This window comes from Nematostella vectensis, chromosome 7, assembly GCF_932526225.1.
Source record: "Nematostella vectensis chromosome 7, jaNemVect1.1, whole genome shotgun sequence".
NCBI lineage: Eukaryota > Metazoa > Cnidaria > Anthozoa > Actiniaria > Edwardsiidae > Nematostella > Nematostella vectensis.
Genome location: NC_064040.1, coordinates 15,359,215 through 15,375,699, shown reverse-complemented (window position 1 = coordinate 15,375,699; position 16,485 = coordinate 15,359,215). Strand labels below are relative to the sequence as shown.

Genomic DNA, 16,485 nt, shown 5'->3' with positions numbered 1-16,485 from the left:
GATCCGCCACTTGGTACGGGACCTTGTTTTATTGTTCTGATGGTGGATAAACTGTATTTGATAAAAAATGCAACTTTTAACAACAGGTTATAGTTTTACACGGCACATTACTTCCTGTTCAGCTCCTTTCCGCGTGATGAGCGCGAGCGTGTGGGATCTAAAGCTGTTACCGAGCAAGCAGGGCCGTGTACCATGCGCGACTTCCACTTGGGTGGTCTTCAACGTCGACAACATTCATTATGTCGGCGCCAAAAAGTACAAAAGTAAACGTTGGCTGTTTAAAAATTTAGCAGTAACTTAGCGCTAAATCGGTATAAAAACGTTTCAGAAATGTATAATATAGCTATTTCTTTGTGCATTGCATAGAAATTAGCAAGCGCCTAAACCAGAAACCAGACAAAAAATTCTAATAAGACATTAGTCTAGAATCCACACAAATTACATAAGTTTCTGTAAATAATTTAAGAAACCATAAATATAATGCCTTCCCATCGATTCTAGCTGATTTTACTCGGTAAATAGCTATTTTTATCATTTTAATTTTTTATGAAGTACCCCCCTGACGTTTTTAGTATCAGACTGCGGATCACCGCAGTCCGCCTTGCAGACATCAAGGAAGAAACGCATCAGCGCGCGGCCTACGGCCGCGCTGGCTCCGCTATCACTTGGCGCGCGAGAGACCGGAAATGACGTATTTTACGTCATAATAGAGTGATTAGCGATTGGGAAACACTCTCCATCTTTGCTTTTCGAGGGAATGCTGGAAAATCCCAAAATGTCGAAAAACACTTTAAATAAGTATATTTGAAGCTATCTCAATGCTGATTGTGGTTGTGACAGATCAGAAGCTTGTCTTTTCTCTTCATCTCAAGATCATAGACTGATTTCCGCCAGGGTCATCTATGGTAAGAAGTAAGACCAGAGAAACATGGTGATTTTGAGTAAGTTAAGGGACTTTTCTTGGTTGCATGATTTTTTTTCACGTGGAGCAACTGTGGTCGATTTCTTTTGCTGATCCATTTGATTTAGTGGGTTTTTCAGTTTCTCGAGTTTTTTTATCTTTTCTTGCCTTTGGAGCCTTATCGAATCTTATTTTGAGAATTTGTGCACGGACCCGCTGCTTGAAAATCTGCAAAAATAATGACGACTTGTGTAAAGGCTTCGAGCTCAATCAATCCGGCAATCATAACTCTGGAAGCACAATTACCTAAGCAAACAGCTTGCAGAACATCATCAGTCATTGGAGTCATTGACAAGTTTGCTAATCTTGAGGCCAGAAAGAAGAAAAGGGATCCATTTAATTTTTGATAACTTGTTCTCCTTAGCTGACAAAAAGTGAGACATCTCTTATTAAAGGATTGTCAAATACTATTATTTTATGATACTTATGGGCAATGGAGCTGACTATTTTTTCTTTAACTCGTCTGTCCCACTCTTATTGGAAACGTTGCTATTTTCTAACTTTAAGGGTTTGTTTGATGATAATGAACGTTCAAGGATATGCTTGGATCAAGCAAAAAAAATACTTTTAATATTATAAATGGTGCTTTACAGTATCATTCAGAAAGGGGAAATTCGGAAACAATGTAGGAATATAAAAAAAACATTTTTTGGATAATAAATATCATTGTTTGATAATTATTTATCGTTCAACTGCATTATGAAAAAAAGTCCAAAAAAAAAAAGAAATCTTAGATGAAAAAAAAAACAGCTTCGTACGCGTCTCATGTACGGTTCTCGATTTATTGCATAGGAATCCACAACGAAAATTCGGTGATCAAAATCCATGAGTATTATTTTCAGGCGTCGACAACCAAAGGTAGCCCGCGTATTAAAATCGAAATGTTCTGAAGGAAGCTAGGTTATCAGGCCACCCTGGGTACCAGAGCCTCCAGACTTCTCTCGTCCAGTGACGCTCAGCCAAAATACCGCGACAAGCTTCTTTATAGAAAGAAATCGGTTAAACGGCGAAACGACCGCCATTCATAAAACAGCAGCACCTAGATTATAGGGCTGAGGCATATCGTTTTTATAATTGTTTGACAGAAGAAGTAAGGTGTACCTAGGTTCTAGGTGTTTATTAATAGGTATTTCTCTACAGCTTTTTTGAAGCTTTGCAGCGTGCGATTTTCAGTTTTGAGAGTGCTTGAAAAAAAGTCATTAGTGATGCACAAGTAGTAGAACTTGTGGAGGAACTTCTTAACTCTCTGGCTATTGCTGATGGTGCAGCACTTGAAACAGAAGAGGATAAAGATCAGTGGTGGGCCACACATGGTAATGCTCAATATTGGTCTGCTTCTGATAATTCTAGTTGGTGATTAGTGTTTTATTACACCAAAATAAAAAGAGCAACTTCGAATCAACTATTGAATTTTCAGGCAACTTTTGAGCAGCTTTTAGGGATTTCGAGTAACTTTTGAGATTTTTTTAGAAAAATGGAGCAACTTTTCAAGTATTTTGGAGCAACTTGTGGACAGCTCTAGATGAATGCACCAAGATTATACTATAGGTTATGGGTTCAAAAATATTTTTCGAATGTAGGTCTAAAATCGGCAAAAGATTTCTCAACAGAGAAAAGTTTTGGATAGAGCGGTTCGTTGAAAAAACGTTTAAGCGTAAAAATAAATTTTGTATGTATATAGAACAAACAATCTTATCTAACCCTTGAACTAGATAAATCTTATTGGGATGTGAAAGAAAATACTAAAAGCTTCGAATTGTGCGTTGGTTGAATCTCGGGCTATAGGATAATTTTACTCCGAAATGATGTCTAATGTCTTGTTAATGTTGAATAAAGCACGTACATTTTTACCTAAACTGGCTGTATTCCCTACGCTTTACCTTGTACCACTTTCAAACGAAGGCGTTTTCTAACAAAAGTTGCCTGGTAAATGAGTAACTCGACCCCCAACTGCGGGATTTTTCCTTCCCTAGTAACCTGCTAGCCGAAGCCGGCTCTCCGGAGGTTTGGGATTCCGAAGGGGGAAAGGGAAAAGGAATCCAGTAACTGTGGAGAGCGGCTAGCAGCTACCCCACTAGTGGTGGCTGCGGCTACAAAGCGCGTATTCAACACTAACAAGACATTAGACATCATTTCGGAGTAAAATTACCCTATAGCCCGTGGAGAAAGTCACGCCCTAAAGCGGGAGCTGGGAGCGTTGCGTTACTCACGATCGGCTGTTCAATTGCGACCCTCATTAATATCCCAGGCATCACTCACCGACAAAGCTGACCCACTGACCCTGGCACCGTATTGAGTTTTGTGTCTTCAGCAGAGACAAAAGACATACAACAATCCAAGGCAAAACAACAATACTCCAATATAGCAAAAGCCGAAGTCTTACGATTAGTTATACTGCATGCCACAATTTGATATAATTGCAGTTTGTGAGCTTGTTTTAAGTATCTTCTCGACTAAATCTAACGAAACAGACTGCTGGAGCAATCTTTTCGAGATTATCTTTTTGGACCGCGCTTCACTGCATTTTGCGTGGATATTTTCAATGAAGTTTTGCGGCCGTAAAAGCGAAAACTACGCGGAATTATTTGCTTTCTCAGACTTTAGCATCGCTTTTACGGCTTACTTTCCATCCATATACTTTGTGAAGTGTTACAACAGTAACAGTTTTTAACTTAGACTTTATTCCATAAAATTTGATATACCTGAATAAAATAGTTGATTCCATGAAATTTGATATACCTTAATAAAATAGTTGATTCCATGAAATTTGATATATCTGAATAAAATAGTTGATTCCATGAAATTTGATATACCTGAATAAAATAGTTGATTCCATGAAATTTGATATACCTGAATAAAATAGTTTATAAAAAGGATCTTATAGCGGGTGCGAGACGAATTCCGAATTTGTAAATTTGAGTGTTTTCGCCGCGACTCCGCGTGACAATGCAGTCGGCATGTCTCAGAGTTTAGAATTAGTTGGGTTTCAGCAGTTCAGGGTGACTACGTGTATTGCTACTTGCAGTGTTTAGTATGGGAGATCACCACTCCCCCTAACTTTTCAACGAATCCACCAAATCCACCATTTGCTATATCCCTTGTCCATGCAACTTGCAGTATTAAATATCTGCTAACCACCCCTCCCCCATAAGTTTTCATCAAATCCATAGTCCTATGTCTTGTCCATGCTACTTGCAGTGTTTAGTATCTGCTAACCACCCCTCCCCCATAAGTTTTCATCAAATCCATAGTCCTATGTCTTGTCCATGCTACTTGCAGTGTTTAGTATCTGCTAACTATTCGGGACCACCCCTCACTTTTATATCCTAAATTCCGTTCCTAGAGACAAAGTGTTGCGCCAATGACGGCAGACTCCAACAAACCGCTGAAGAACGACGAGAAGAAGGATTTGGTGACTGTCGAATCACGTGAGCGCTGGGATCGGAAGATCGAGTTTCTCTTCGCGTGCATTGGGTTTGCAGTGGGCTATGGAAACTTCTGGAGGTTTCCTTACATGTGTTTCAAGAATGGAGGCGGTAAGTACGTGATGTCAAATACTCGTCATCAAATGGAGGCGGTAAGTACGTGACGTCAAATACTCGTCATCAAATGGAGGCGGTAAGTACGTGACGTCACACTCTCGTCATCTAGTGGAAGCGGTAAGCACGTGATTTCAAGTTGTCGTAATCAAATGGAGGCAATGAGTACGTGAAGTCACACTTTCGTCATCAAATGGAGGCGGTAAGCACGTGACGTCAAATTCTCGTCATCAAATGAAGGCGGTAAGTACGTGGAGTCACACTCTCGTCATCAAATGGAGGCGGTAAGCACGTGACGAGTCATTCTCGTCCAAATGGAGGCGGTAAGCACGTGACGAGTCATTCTCGTCCAAATGGAGGCGGTAAGTGCGTGACGAGTCATTCTCGTCCAAATGGAGGCGGTAAGCACGTGACGAGTCATTCTCGTCCAAATGGAGGCGGTAAGTGCGTGACGACACATTCTCGTCCAAATGGAGGCGGTAAGCACGTGACGAGTCATTCTCGTCCAAATGGAGGCGGTAAGTGTGTGACGACACATTCTCGTCCAAATGGAAGCGGTTAGTGCGTGACGACACATTCTCGTCCAAATGGAGGCGGTAAGTGCGTGACGACACATTATCGTCCAAATGGAAGCGGTTAGTGCGTGACGACACATTCTCGTCCAAATGGAGGCGGTAAGTGCGTGACGACACATTCTCGTCCAAATGGAGGCGGTAAGTGCGTGACGACACATTCTCGTCCAAATGGAGGCGGTAAGTGCGTGACGACACATTCTCGTCCAAATGGAGGCGGTAAGCACGTGACGAGTCATTCTCGTCCAAATGGAGGCGGTAAGCACGTGACGAGTCATTCTCGTCCAAATGGAGGCGGTAAGTGCGTGACGACACATTCTCGTCCAAATGGAGGCGGTAAGTGCGTGACGACACATTCTCGTCCAAATGGAGGCGGTAAGTGCGTGACGATTCATTCTCGTCCAAATGGAGGCGGTAAGTGCGTGACGACACATTATCGTCCAAATGGAGGCGGTAAGTGCGTGACGACACATTCTCGTCCAAATGGAGGCGGTTAGTGCGTGACGACACATTCTCGTCCAAATGGAGGCGGTAAGTGCGTGACGACACATTCTCGTCCAAATTGAGGCGGTAAGTGCGTGACGACACATTCTCGTCCAAATGGAGGCGGTAAGTGCGTGACGACACATTCTCATCCAAATGGAGGCGGTAAGTGCGTGACGACACATTCTCGTCATCAACTGTAGACGGTAAGTGCGTGACGACACATTCTCGTCCAAATGGAGGCAGTAAGTGCGTGACGAGTTATTCTCGTCCAAATGGAGGCGGTAAGTGCGTGACGACACATTCTCGTCCAAATGGAGGCGGTAAGTGCGTGACGACACATTATCGTCCAAATGGAGGCGGTAAGTGCGTGACGAGTCATTCTCGTCCAAATGGAGGCGGTAAGTGCGTGACGACACATTCTCGTCCAAATGGAGGCGGTAAGTGCGTGACGAGTCATTCTCCTCCAAATGGAGGCGGTAAGTGCGTGACGAGTCATTCTCGTCATCAACTGGAATGAGGGGTGGCCACAACCAGCTGTCGATTTTGTCATTAAAATAATAAGGATTCTCATTCCAAACGCCCCCAATCTAATTCAACTTCGCTTAGCCGTTAACCTTAGGTGCAAGCTCCCTGCAAAGTTCGCAAGCATGACTAGCCAAACCCTCTGATATTGAGACTGCTGCAAAGTAATTTTCAGCACTTCATTTGTAGTCAATCGCGGTCGCGTTAGCTAGGGGTGGGCACATCCAGCACAGCCGCGCCATCCTCCCTAAGGGGCCTTTTGCTTTGAAAACATTTTTGCAGATGATATCTATACCTGCACGCCTCTAACCCCAACGCAGTGATGACAGCATTAGCAAATGTTTGCATCGTTTACACGGAGCTTTATTATCCAAAGGTCTTGTCCAGCCCAACTTAACAAATCAATTTGGTCTCTTTTGTATATTTTGTCCAGGTGCCTTTCTCATCCCGTATGTGTTGTTCCTATGCCTGGGCGGAATACCTTTATTCTTCATGGAACTGAGTTTGGGACAGCTTCTACAAGAAGGCCCGATAAAAGCGTGGCAAAAAATATGTCCTCTCTTCTCCGGTATGTCTACCTCTCAGTCAATTATCGAAAATGCTTGTTTTAGCCTTTATTTAGAGTCTGGAAGTTGGGGGAGGGAGTGGTTTCGCTCTAAGAGTTCATTATTTACCTTTATTGGTAGTAAGTACAATAAAGCTTTACTTGCGGGTGTTAGGGATCTACATGTTATGGGATTGCTGTCTGACGGGCTGAAATGTTACCTTTCCGTACGATATAAAATTGTTGGCCCCAAATGTCACACGCCGGTCACTCTCAGATATCGAAAATTTGAGAAATTGTGCTTTAATCAAATGATATTTCAACTTTCTGATTCTCCAACCCTTTTGTGCACCATGAATTTAGGCGCGTACACAGGGGGTGCGCAGGGTGCGCGCGCATCCCCCTTGGCGTCCAAAAGGTGGGTAATTTTTTATTAAGGAATCTTCAAATACTATGCTTTTCCCCCCTCTCAGCCAATCCCTGGAACGCGCATGGAATTTATTCCTTTTTGTTTAGGTATTGGTTTTGCATCCATTGTCATCTCATTCATCGTTTCTATCTACTACAACGTGATCCTTGCATGGAGTCTGTACTTTTTGTACAACTCATTCTTTGCCGACATACCATGGGTGGGCTGCCATCATTCATGGAACACCCCAGATTGCTATGTGTACAACGCATCTGCCAATGCCTCCGGAGTCTCGTCCAGCCGAGAATTTCTAGTGTAAGTAATACTCGATCCCAAATATACATTCCTGTAGAATCCTGTAGAATATCCAAGACATGATTTCTTAGTGTATGTAAGACTCTAGTAGTATACACGACTTTCAAAAATGGCGGCATCTCACGGTCGGCCTTCGGGGACTGGTGACGAACTACATGGAGCTTTGTCCGCTGACTTTCTCTTATAGCTTTGTCTTGTCTTGGCAAAGGTAGCCTGCGTCACACTATAAACCCTGGAAAATATTAAGAACTGTTACGTGTCTTTACAGAAAAAACGTGCTCGAAATCACCAAAAGCATCGAAGAACCGGGAGGCCTGAGTGTTCACCTGACCTTGTGTCTGCTGGTTGCCTGGATACTTGTGTACTTCTCCATTTGGCGGGGGATCCGTACGACTGGCAAAGTGGTCTACGTCACCGCTACTCTTCCTTACATCATACTGGTCATATTTTTTATCAAGGGCGTGACCCTGCCGGGGGCGATAGACGGGGTTCTCTACTTCATTACTCCGCAGTGGGACCGACTACAGGACCCAAAGGTACGTTCGAGGCAGCGGTAAGATACCTCAGTCGGGACGGGACCCGGATTGATCCCAAGACCCGAAACGATCGCCAAAAGTCCCCCAACTGATCTTGGGACCCGAAACAATCCCGAGGAGTCCCCGGAAATCGAAAGAACTTTGTTGGGTTCCGCCGACCATGCACTCGTTTATTTTTTCTCTACTGTTTAGTTGTCTCAGGCATAAGTAGAACCGCCTAGTTAAACAAATAGCATACAGCAATGAAATAAGGGGATGATACAGAATTCGTGTTTTCCAGGTTTGGATAGACGCTGCTTCTCAGATCTTGTATTCCTTGACGATTGGGTTTGGTGTGCTCATCGGTTTTGCCAGCTACAATCCACGAAAAAACAACGTTTTCAGGTATAAAAAGGTGTCGACGAAGGCAAATGATAGTCATGTGCCATTACGATAATGATGATAATAATGATAAATCAATGGTTATAATGATGACGATTAGAATACAATAAAGATATCACGATGAAAATATAGATAAGGAACCAGTGAAAAACAAACGTGAACAATTATTTACTGGAGATTATAATAATAACAAAGTAGATAGAGGCAGGTGCGGATCCAGGTAATAATTCTGACCTTTTTAAAAAATAAACCACTATTGCCGCCTCAATTAACAGAATGAAGTCATATACCTCATACATAACGTACTTCACTCTAAGCATTTTGGCCTGTTTACAAAATCAGGTGCAAATAGGTCTGGATTTGCGCCTGAGACGCGCTCCAGCATAATGTGTGTTTTCTTTTTGGAAACTTCTTTCAAATCGACTCTTCTCAAACTTGGGCAGAATAAGAAGCCTTTTGCGCTTTATTCGGTTAATTCCAGAAGTATGATAATTGATAATGATGGCCATGGCATAGAACACACGGCAAAGATAGTTATGGTGCTGATGTGGATATGAACGAAGTATAAAAAGTGAGTATAGCTGCCTAATGCCTTGATCTGATTCTGGTCTTGCGACTTACTTTTCAGCGACGCTCTTCTGATCTCTGTCATTAACTGTGCCACGAGTGTTTTCGCTGGGTTCGTCATCTTTGCTATTGTGGGTTACATGGCGCATGTGCAGGAGAAGAGCGTCCCTGAGGTAGCATCACAAGGTGAGAGATTTCTCCTCTATCCTTTGATATGGTGGTAATCTTAAGCAAGCGAAAGATAAAAGCATACCTCTACCTCTGATTGTTATCTTAAGCAAAGGAAAGGTGGGAGCAAGTGTTGAATTAAAGTATGAGGGTCTTAAGGTAAGAGCTTTTTCTTGTTTCCCTTCAAATGAAGGTAATGTTGAGCTCTCCAATTAACCTGACTGTCCACACTATAAAATGTTTTTCGATTTAAGAGGTCCGTCCCGTTAAAGCTTTGTGGTTTCCTACGGACTTCCTTGTCACACTCTGTAAAAGCATATATTGATATCTTTATTTCAAAAAACGTATTTTAAGTGACAAAAAATCTGAGTCTGAGGTAACGTCTGAAGTAAGGTAATGTGTTGAAAGGTAAGATGAGATTTGCTGAGATAAGGCATGAGTCAAGCATGTGGGTAATGTGTAATATGTCAAGAATGTAAAGTAAGGTGAGCTTGCAAAAGATTATGACTATTGTGGAGTAAGCTATAGTAAGGTGGAGTGAGCAAGGTGAGTTTAGTTGGGGTAACTGGGTAGGGTGAGGTCTCAGGTAAGGTAAAATAAGGTGTGGCAAAATAAGGAAAGGCAAGGTTAGGTAGGATGATGAGAGATGAGCTACTGTAAGTTGGAACAAGGTGGATAGGGTAAGATGAGGTCTAACGTATGGCAAGGTAAGTTTATGTAAGACTTGTCGAGGTAATAAGATTAGGCGATGTTAGTGGCCTGAGATAAGGTAAGATGAGTAAGCTTTTTATTACATGACATACAACCATTCCCAATCTGTCAGGAATCATTTTAAAGTCACGTTAAATGGTATTTTCCTCCATAGGACCTGGCCTTGTTTTCATCGTTTACCCAGCAGCTATTTCTCAGCTTCCGTTTCCCCAGATATGGGCAGTGATCTTCTTTCTAATGCTGATAGCGCTTGGACTTGATAGTCAGGTATGTCAATTTATATATTAGTATAATAATAAGATCCAGCTATATATGTATTCCCAACTTACATTGTTTTGCGTGTTTCAGTTTGGACAGGTTGAGGTTGTAGCTGCCGCTCTTATAGAACAGTGGCCGAGACAACTGCATAAACATCGCGAGTTAGTCGTATTGGTGATTTGTTTTGTGATGTTTCTCCTTGGGCTCTCCTGTGTATCAAAGGTAAGAACCACATATCCTATGTTATGAGTTTCCTGTGGGCCTAATAACCAATCCGAGTTAACTTAGGTGAGATCTAGCCTTAAGAATCTTACATAAGTCTTTGTGGCGCACTTGGACTATTCTAATTTGTAAAAAACCTGAGCATGGACCAGACCTACGCAAACTAATGCTTAACCTTATGCCCCTTCCTACATCCGTTCTTGGTGGTAGGTCAGGCTACCCTGCAGGCGTTGTAAGGAACACATGCGACCTACCTAAAGTCGCCTGTTTGGGAGGCTAAGGGAAAAAAAATTAATGGTACATCAAAACCAATGGGACAGTTTTTGCTGACCGAAAGCCTAAACATAAATTGCTACTCTGACCACCAAGAAAAGTGTCTGAAACAAACATAGGAAACATAGGAAAACATAGGAAACATAGCCAAAGAGGGTGCAATAATAATTACAGTGCTGATTGATGTGCTTTCCGATGGTAGAATGTCTAAAGTGTCTAAAGTGCATTTTCTACACTGAGGCTATAATTTGCTACAATGAAGACACATCATTCACTGATGGCTAGCTTTCTAAACTTGTTCTGTGGCAACGGTAGCGCTAGTCATACTTTAACAATAACCTTCTTTCTGATTCCAGGGCGGGATGTTCGTGTTCAATTTATTCGACTCGTTTTCATGCGGCCTCTCCCTCTTGTTTGTCGTTTGCTTTGAGCTTCTCGTCATTGGCTGGATTTATGGTAAGCTTGTCACGTGTCACATATATAACGGTTTTTAATTGGCTGGACATTGTAAGCCGTTTTTACGTGCCACTACATAACTGCTCGTGATTGGTTGGATTGATTGGCTAGTCTCACTTCTAAATATCTTCCTACTAACCTCGGAACCGTGTTGGATTAACCTCTTGCTCTATAAGAAATTTCCACCTTATTTTGACTTTTAGGGGCACGTCGTTATGCCGACAACATATCCCAGATGATTGGGAGACCTGTGCTGCAGTGGTGGGTCATCTGTTGGAAGTACATCTCACCCATCATGGTCCTTGTGAGTATAGCGAAATCCCTCAACCTTGGTTAGAACAACAAACAGATAAGACATGCAGTCTAAAATACTTACAAGAACTAAAGATGCTTTATACCAATACTTCAATGATTCGAAATAACAACTAAACACGTTATTGATAATGAAGCGATGATTATAACAGATTATGATTATGACAATAACGATGTTTTGGTGTGATGATAGTGTGATTATAATGTGATAATGCTAATGGTGATTAAGATGATGGCGATATAATTACGGCGTTCCAATTATTTATGCATAATTCATATCAAGTTCATCACACCTCCTGATGGTAATCTCCACACTTTTGTTGCTCATATCAGGGAATCTTCGTGTTCAGCTTGGCGAAATACAAGAGAATCACGTATGAGAATGTGCCATACCCAGCGTGGGCGGAAGGTGTTGGGTGGCTGCTCGCTTTGAGTTCAATGCTGTGTATTCCCGTTACAATGTGTTATAAGATCTACAAGGCAGAGGGCACATTCCTTCAGGTACTCAACACCTGTTTACTAGTCCCATTCATATTTCCGTGTCGTTTCCGTCCAATGTGTCATAAATCTACAACTTACTGTAGCTAAAAGGCAGAGGGCACATTTGCTCAGGTACCCCAAAGTAATAATTACAATAATAATTACAATTATTACACGTCTAAGATGTCCCATCACGCTCTATTCCGGATATCTGACGTGACGACTACCTATTAGTTAACGCTGCCTCTAAGAGATCTTCAAATAAACTATTCACGTTTGGCCATAAAATGTTCTATTCCGATATTGTAACTGCCCCTTGTGTGAGCAATTCTACCCTCCTTCCCCATCCGTTTTAATGCTTTGTGTAATTCCTTAGCGCTTGACCAACGAAGCCTTTGTGACACTGGATGACCTTGACCTCGAGATAGAGAAGTGTTCAGAGAAGGCACCAATACAGCGCGAAATAGTGTACCACTTTACCTCCAACGTGTGATGTTTTTTACTCAGGGTAAGGATTTCAGTTAAGTTAAGGACTTAAGTCAGTTAAGGTTTATGAGAAAAATAACATTTACTAGCTGGGTACAAGGCAGAGATGACATTGTAGAAGCGAGAAAACTCTGTTTAGGTGTCATGTTTTACTACTTGTATATGTCAGATGTGTGTGTGTGTGTGGGGGGGGGGGGGGGGGGGGGCAGACGCAATTTTTCTACAATATGTTCTTTGTAAACTCTTTTTTGTACATTGTACAAAAATGGAAACACTGTAAAATTTAAAACTTCCATAAATTGCCAACGGAAATATCCCCGCTAGAAGTATTGTGCCACATTCAATGAATAAAGACCTTACATTTTGATCAATTATACTTATTATTATTCTCTACAGTACTAATAAGTACAGTTGTTTTATTTAGTTCAGCTAATCAAATATATTTACATTTTTGTTTCCAGATTGTGAATAGAGCTGACGAACAAACATTGCATAAATCTACCAGAGCTTTTCCTTTTTGTTGTACTAACTTTTTTTTTTATGGTTGAGTAATATGTGTGCAGTACATAGCAACAAGAGAGAGTCACTTATCTAACAAAGAACTAGCAAAGTAATAAAGAAACTGGATTTTTCATTATGATGTTTTTGAGTTTTTCATTATGATGAAGTAAAACATTTGTTGGTGTACTGTATTTGTCTTTTGTGTAAATACAGTATAACATGCTGGAAGAAATATTGCTATTCTGCTAGGAGATGGGGCCAGATATTTTCTGGCAAGATTCAAGAAAATAATATTATATCATAAATTATGCTCTACTTCTGTAGTTCTTCTGTCATCACTTGCAATGTACATGACAGAAGGCACATACAAGTCATTTCTTGTCTTATTCCTCTGTGATCATAATAAAATGTTTTCACCTCTTATGGATTCTTCAACTTTAGTTACGTCCTCTGAATAACAATTTGAAATCTACCTGTAGGGAGAAAAACAATATAACAAATTATGAATTCATGTGTTGCCAGATTTATCCACTGAGTGTCATGGTAATAATGATGGTGTGCAGGGCTTTCATAAACTTTCAGAGTAGGCGGTGGAGATTGATAAGTAGGGAGTGGAAGTTATTTTATCTTCGATCTGTAATTACTGGAGGCGTAATTAATAATGTGCATGGATACTCACTAAGATCCGGCAGTATGAATACCTACAAACATATTTCTGTAACTAAACGCTTTGGTGACTTTGTTACTTATCGATTTCTGTAATAGTATAACGCTATATGTGCTGGCCCTTTGCCTTAATTCAGTCTGTAATACTGCCATGGCAATTGAATAAAACCCCTATCTATCTATCTATCTAGTTCAAGACTTTAAAAAAAAAGTAGCCAGCGCTTGGTGGAAAATAGCCAGCTCTGCCGGCCCCCAGGGCCTAATGAAACCCCTGGTGTGTGTGTGCTTGGATCTCCAAATTCGCAGTATGAAAAAGTCCTCAACAATATTGCCAACAAAGATACAGACTCTTACAGCCAATTTTGTGGAAATTCCCTGAATTTGTGGTTTAGCAAGGACCCAGAATTCACACACTATTTTTTTGTCTGACAGTACCACATTCAATCATACTACCTTTGGCAACCAATTTCCTTGTGTGCAGTGGTTTATGGAGCAGGTGTGAAAACAGAAAAGCGTTGATTGATAGGTTTAGATGGTTAAATGTCATAATTGTTCAAGTCAAGAAAGCAATTTTCCTGTTGTTTTGTAGTTTAGCTATAGATCACTTTCTAATGTCACACCAATCCACTTTCACCCATCTCCACCTCCTTTCTGATCCACCTCGGCTTCCTTGCTAGACTCTTACTGTAAAACCACCAAACCCTTTTCGCTGTCCCTTTGCTTTCCCCAATCAATCTGTTGATGTTTCTTATAATGATAACACAACCCATACAGCCACAAGATAACACCTGCTGACAGTTTGAAAGTAACTATTACTAACTATTTCGACAGGTGTAATGGCTGAGGCAATGTGTACAGTATAACAGTTTAAGTTGGCAGTGTAAGTTTTGATCTTTTTTAAAATAATATTTACAGTATACTCACACGCGGGCATTGGTAAAACATCTGCAGAAACAGTACATGTTATTCCAAGGTTTGCCAGACCCCCTCTGATCATGCCACACGGAAATGCTAAAAACTGGAAAAAAACAGTACACAATCAGCCATAGCAGAGAAATATTCCTTGGACCCAATTGTATATCATGCAATGGAATGTTAAAAACTAGAATATACAATCAATATCAGAAAGGGAAGAGATAGGAAAGAAAGGAAATGGGGGATGACACAGATTGATAGGAAGATAACTTGTGTCCATTTGGATGACATGGTATCATCATCTGCACATGGTATCATCATCTGCACATGGTATCATCATCTGCACTTTGCACACCAGAAAAATACAGGGAAAGATCCACGGATGGCCATTGTCAGTTTGTGACCAGGAAATGCTACCATGTGTGACCATCCATGAACACTGAACATTTTTTCATGTAACGTATGTTGTAAACTTGTGTGTATGGAGGAGGAATTACCCTGTGTCTCATTCTCTAAGAGAATAAACTAAATGCGTAAAAAGGTTATTGGTTAATGGATGAAAATGGCAGTATACTAAGGTTTGCTGCAATCATTACCTTGGGAGCTACCTCAGTATACTGTTTTCCTTCTGACATTTGAGTTAATACTCGAAACTTGTTATCCTGAAGAACATAAACTCCCTGAAAGAGATAAAATGACAGTCCAGTATTTTAAAACTAGAGCAACTAGCCACCATTAGCATAGATGGCGTAGCCCTACACCTGACTTGTCTTTCTCACAGTTTCTGCAATAACATCTAAGTTGTGAATTGTCGTGTGAAATGTAACTTGTAGAGGGGAGTACATGCAGACTGTCAATGCTTGTGACCTGTTGATAAGCAAGAGGGATGGAAAAGGACAAGCAAGCATGCAAGCTACATTCCAAAGATGCCATTTGACCAGCCACTATGTGCTGATCAATGATGGAAAGCTAAAATTGACATTCAAAAATCATTTCTTGTAGGTTTTTGATCGGATTATTAAAAAAAAAAAACAGTTCCATCCCTCTCTTATCCAGTAACGGTTTAAGCTTTAAACCGCTGAAGCCGTTGTTGTCAGTATTAAGGTATAGTATATCTATAAGTATATATATAAGTAAGTATATCACCCTAAACTCGTAAAATAAAGCCTCTAGGGAAGAAAAAAACACCACTGACAGATACATTTACAGCCCAACTAAATTTATTTCATGAATTAGAGCATGAAGATATAACTCATAGATAATTATTTTCATGAATTCCTATGTCCTTTGAAATCCTTCACTGATGTGTGTGGGAAGCCTGTGGTGTCAGTCACAGATACAGTGAGAACACTGTCACAGATACAGTGAAAACCCACGAGTAAGTAAATTTATAGCCCAAAGTGGCAAGTTCTTACTTCAATAAATAGGATTCTTGCATAGCTGTGTTTTTTTATTTTTAGGCAATTTTCTTTTTTTGTTCTTTATGAGGTGTAAATAGCAAATTTTAGGCTCACAGGTTCTTCCCTTTTCAGGTTCCTACTAGCAGGTTTTTACTATATTCGCAAATATGATAGTTCGTCCCATAGTACCTGATGGTTTGTTCTCAAATTATCAACCTGACGTTTGAACACCGCCGTCCAAAAATCCTTACACACGTACTTCATAATGTCTAGTTCGTCTTTAAATCTCGGCGAATCCTTCGTGAATCTACCAAAATAAGATTTAAAATAATCAATAACTTCATTAATCAAACAAATATTTGAGTCATAATGGCACAAGACAAGAAAACACACCTTTCCACCAAACGCTGTCCAACATTGAATCCCATCTTTTCCAGTTTCTGCATGGCATCGGCCTAAAATGTGAAATTCATCCACAATCATTCTGTTAACGGACAGCTTGTTTACGCATATGGAAAAATTTCGGTCTTTTAATTACCTCGGAAAATCTTCCTTGTTTCTCTCTGTGGAAATAGCCAACTATCTCCATGTGAAGGAAGTCGAAAGTTGAATCAACGTCCGCCATCTTGGAAATCGAGATAGCAGACAGGCATATTTACCCTAAGGGGGGTAGGGTATATTGTTAGCATTTATTTATCACCATTTTTTATCACCATTTTTGTAATATGTATAAATAAAAAAAAATCACTTTGTGAAATAAGTTACAGTAAACTACAATCCACTTAATTAACCTTATATTATTTGG

At 40.7% G+C, this 16,485-nt stretch overlaps 2 protein-coding genes across 5 annotated transcripts; one reads left to right on the top strand and one right to left on the bottom strand.

Annotated features, from left to right (window-relative positions):
* Positions 1-722: 722 nt before the first annotated feature.
* LOC5511851 (sodium- and chloride-dependent GABA transporter 1) lies at positions 723-12,835 on the top strand. Of its 4 annotated transcripts, none has more exons than XM_032381262.2 (15): positions 723-905; positions 3,276-3,345; positions 4,305-4,497; positions 6,514-6,648; positions 7,141-7,348; positions 7,617-7,884; positions 8,165-8,268; positions 8,894-9,018; positions 9,866-9,978; positions 10,060-10,191; positions 10,821-10,920; positions 11,124-11,224; positions 11,566-11,733; positions 12,089-12,220; positions 12,660-12,835. In XM_032381262.2, the coding sequence occupies exons 3-14, from the start codon at positions 4,323-4,325 to the stop codon at positions 12,203-12,205; spliced, it is 1,746 nt and encodes a 581-aa protein (XP_032237153.1). In that variant the 5' UTR covers positions 723-905; positions 3,276-3,345; positions 4,305-4,322; the 3' UTR covers positions 12,206-12,220; positions 12,660-12,835. The 4 variants fall into 4 exon arrangements, with proteins under 4 accessions (XP_032237153.1, XP_032237151.1, XP_048586328.1 ...); XM_032381260.2 differs by having other exon boundaries at positions 3,273-3,345; XM_048730371.1 differs by having other exon boundaries at positions 3,210-3,345.
* On the bottom strand, positions 12,560-16,342 carry LOC116618022 (trafficking protein particle complex subunit 6b). Its single transcript, XM_032381263.2, has 6 exons — positions 16,219-16,342; positions 16,074-16,135; positions 15,870-15,987; positions 14,877-14,960; positions 14,290-14,383; positions 12,560-13,172 (listed from the first exon to the last, which is right to left on the bottom strand). Exons 1-6 carry the CDS (start codon positions 16,303-16,305, stop codon positions 13,141-13,143), a joined length of 477 nt encoding a protein of 158 aa, XP_032237154.1. The 5' UTR covers positions 16,306-16,342; the 3' UTR covers positions 12,560-13,140.
* Between the last annotated feature and the right edge of the window lie 143 nt (positions 16,343-16,485).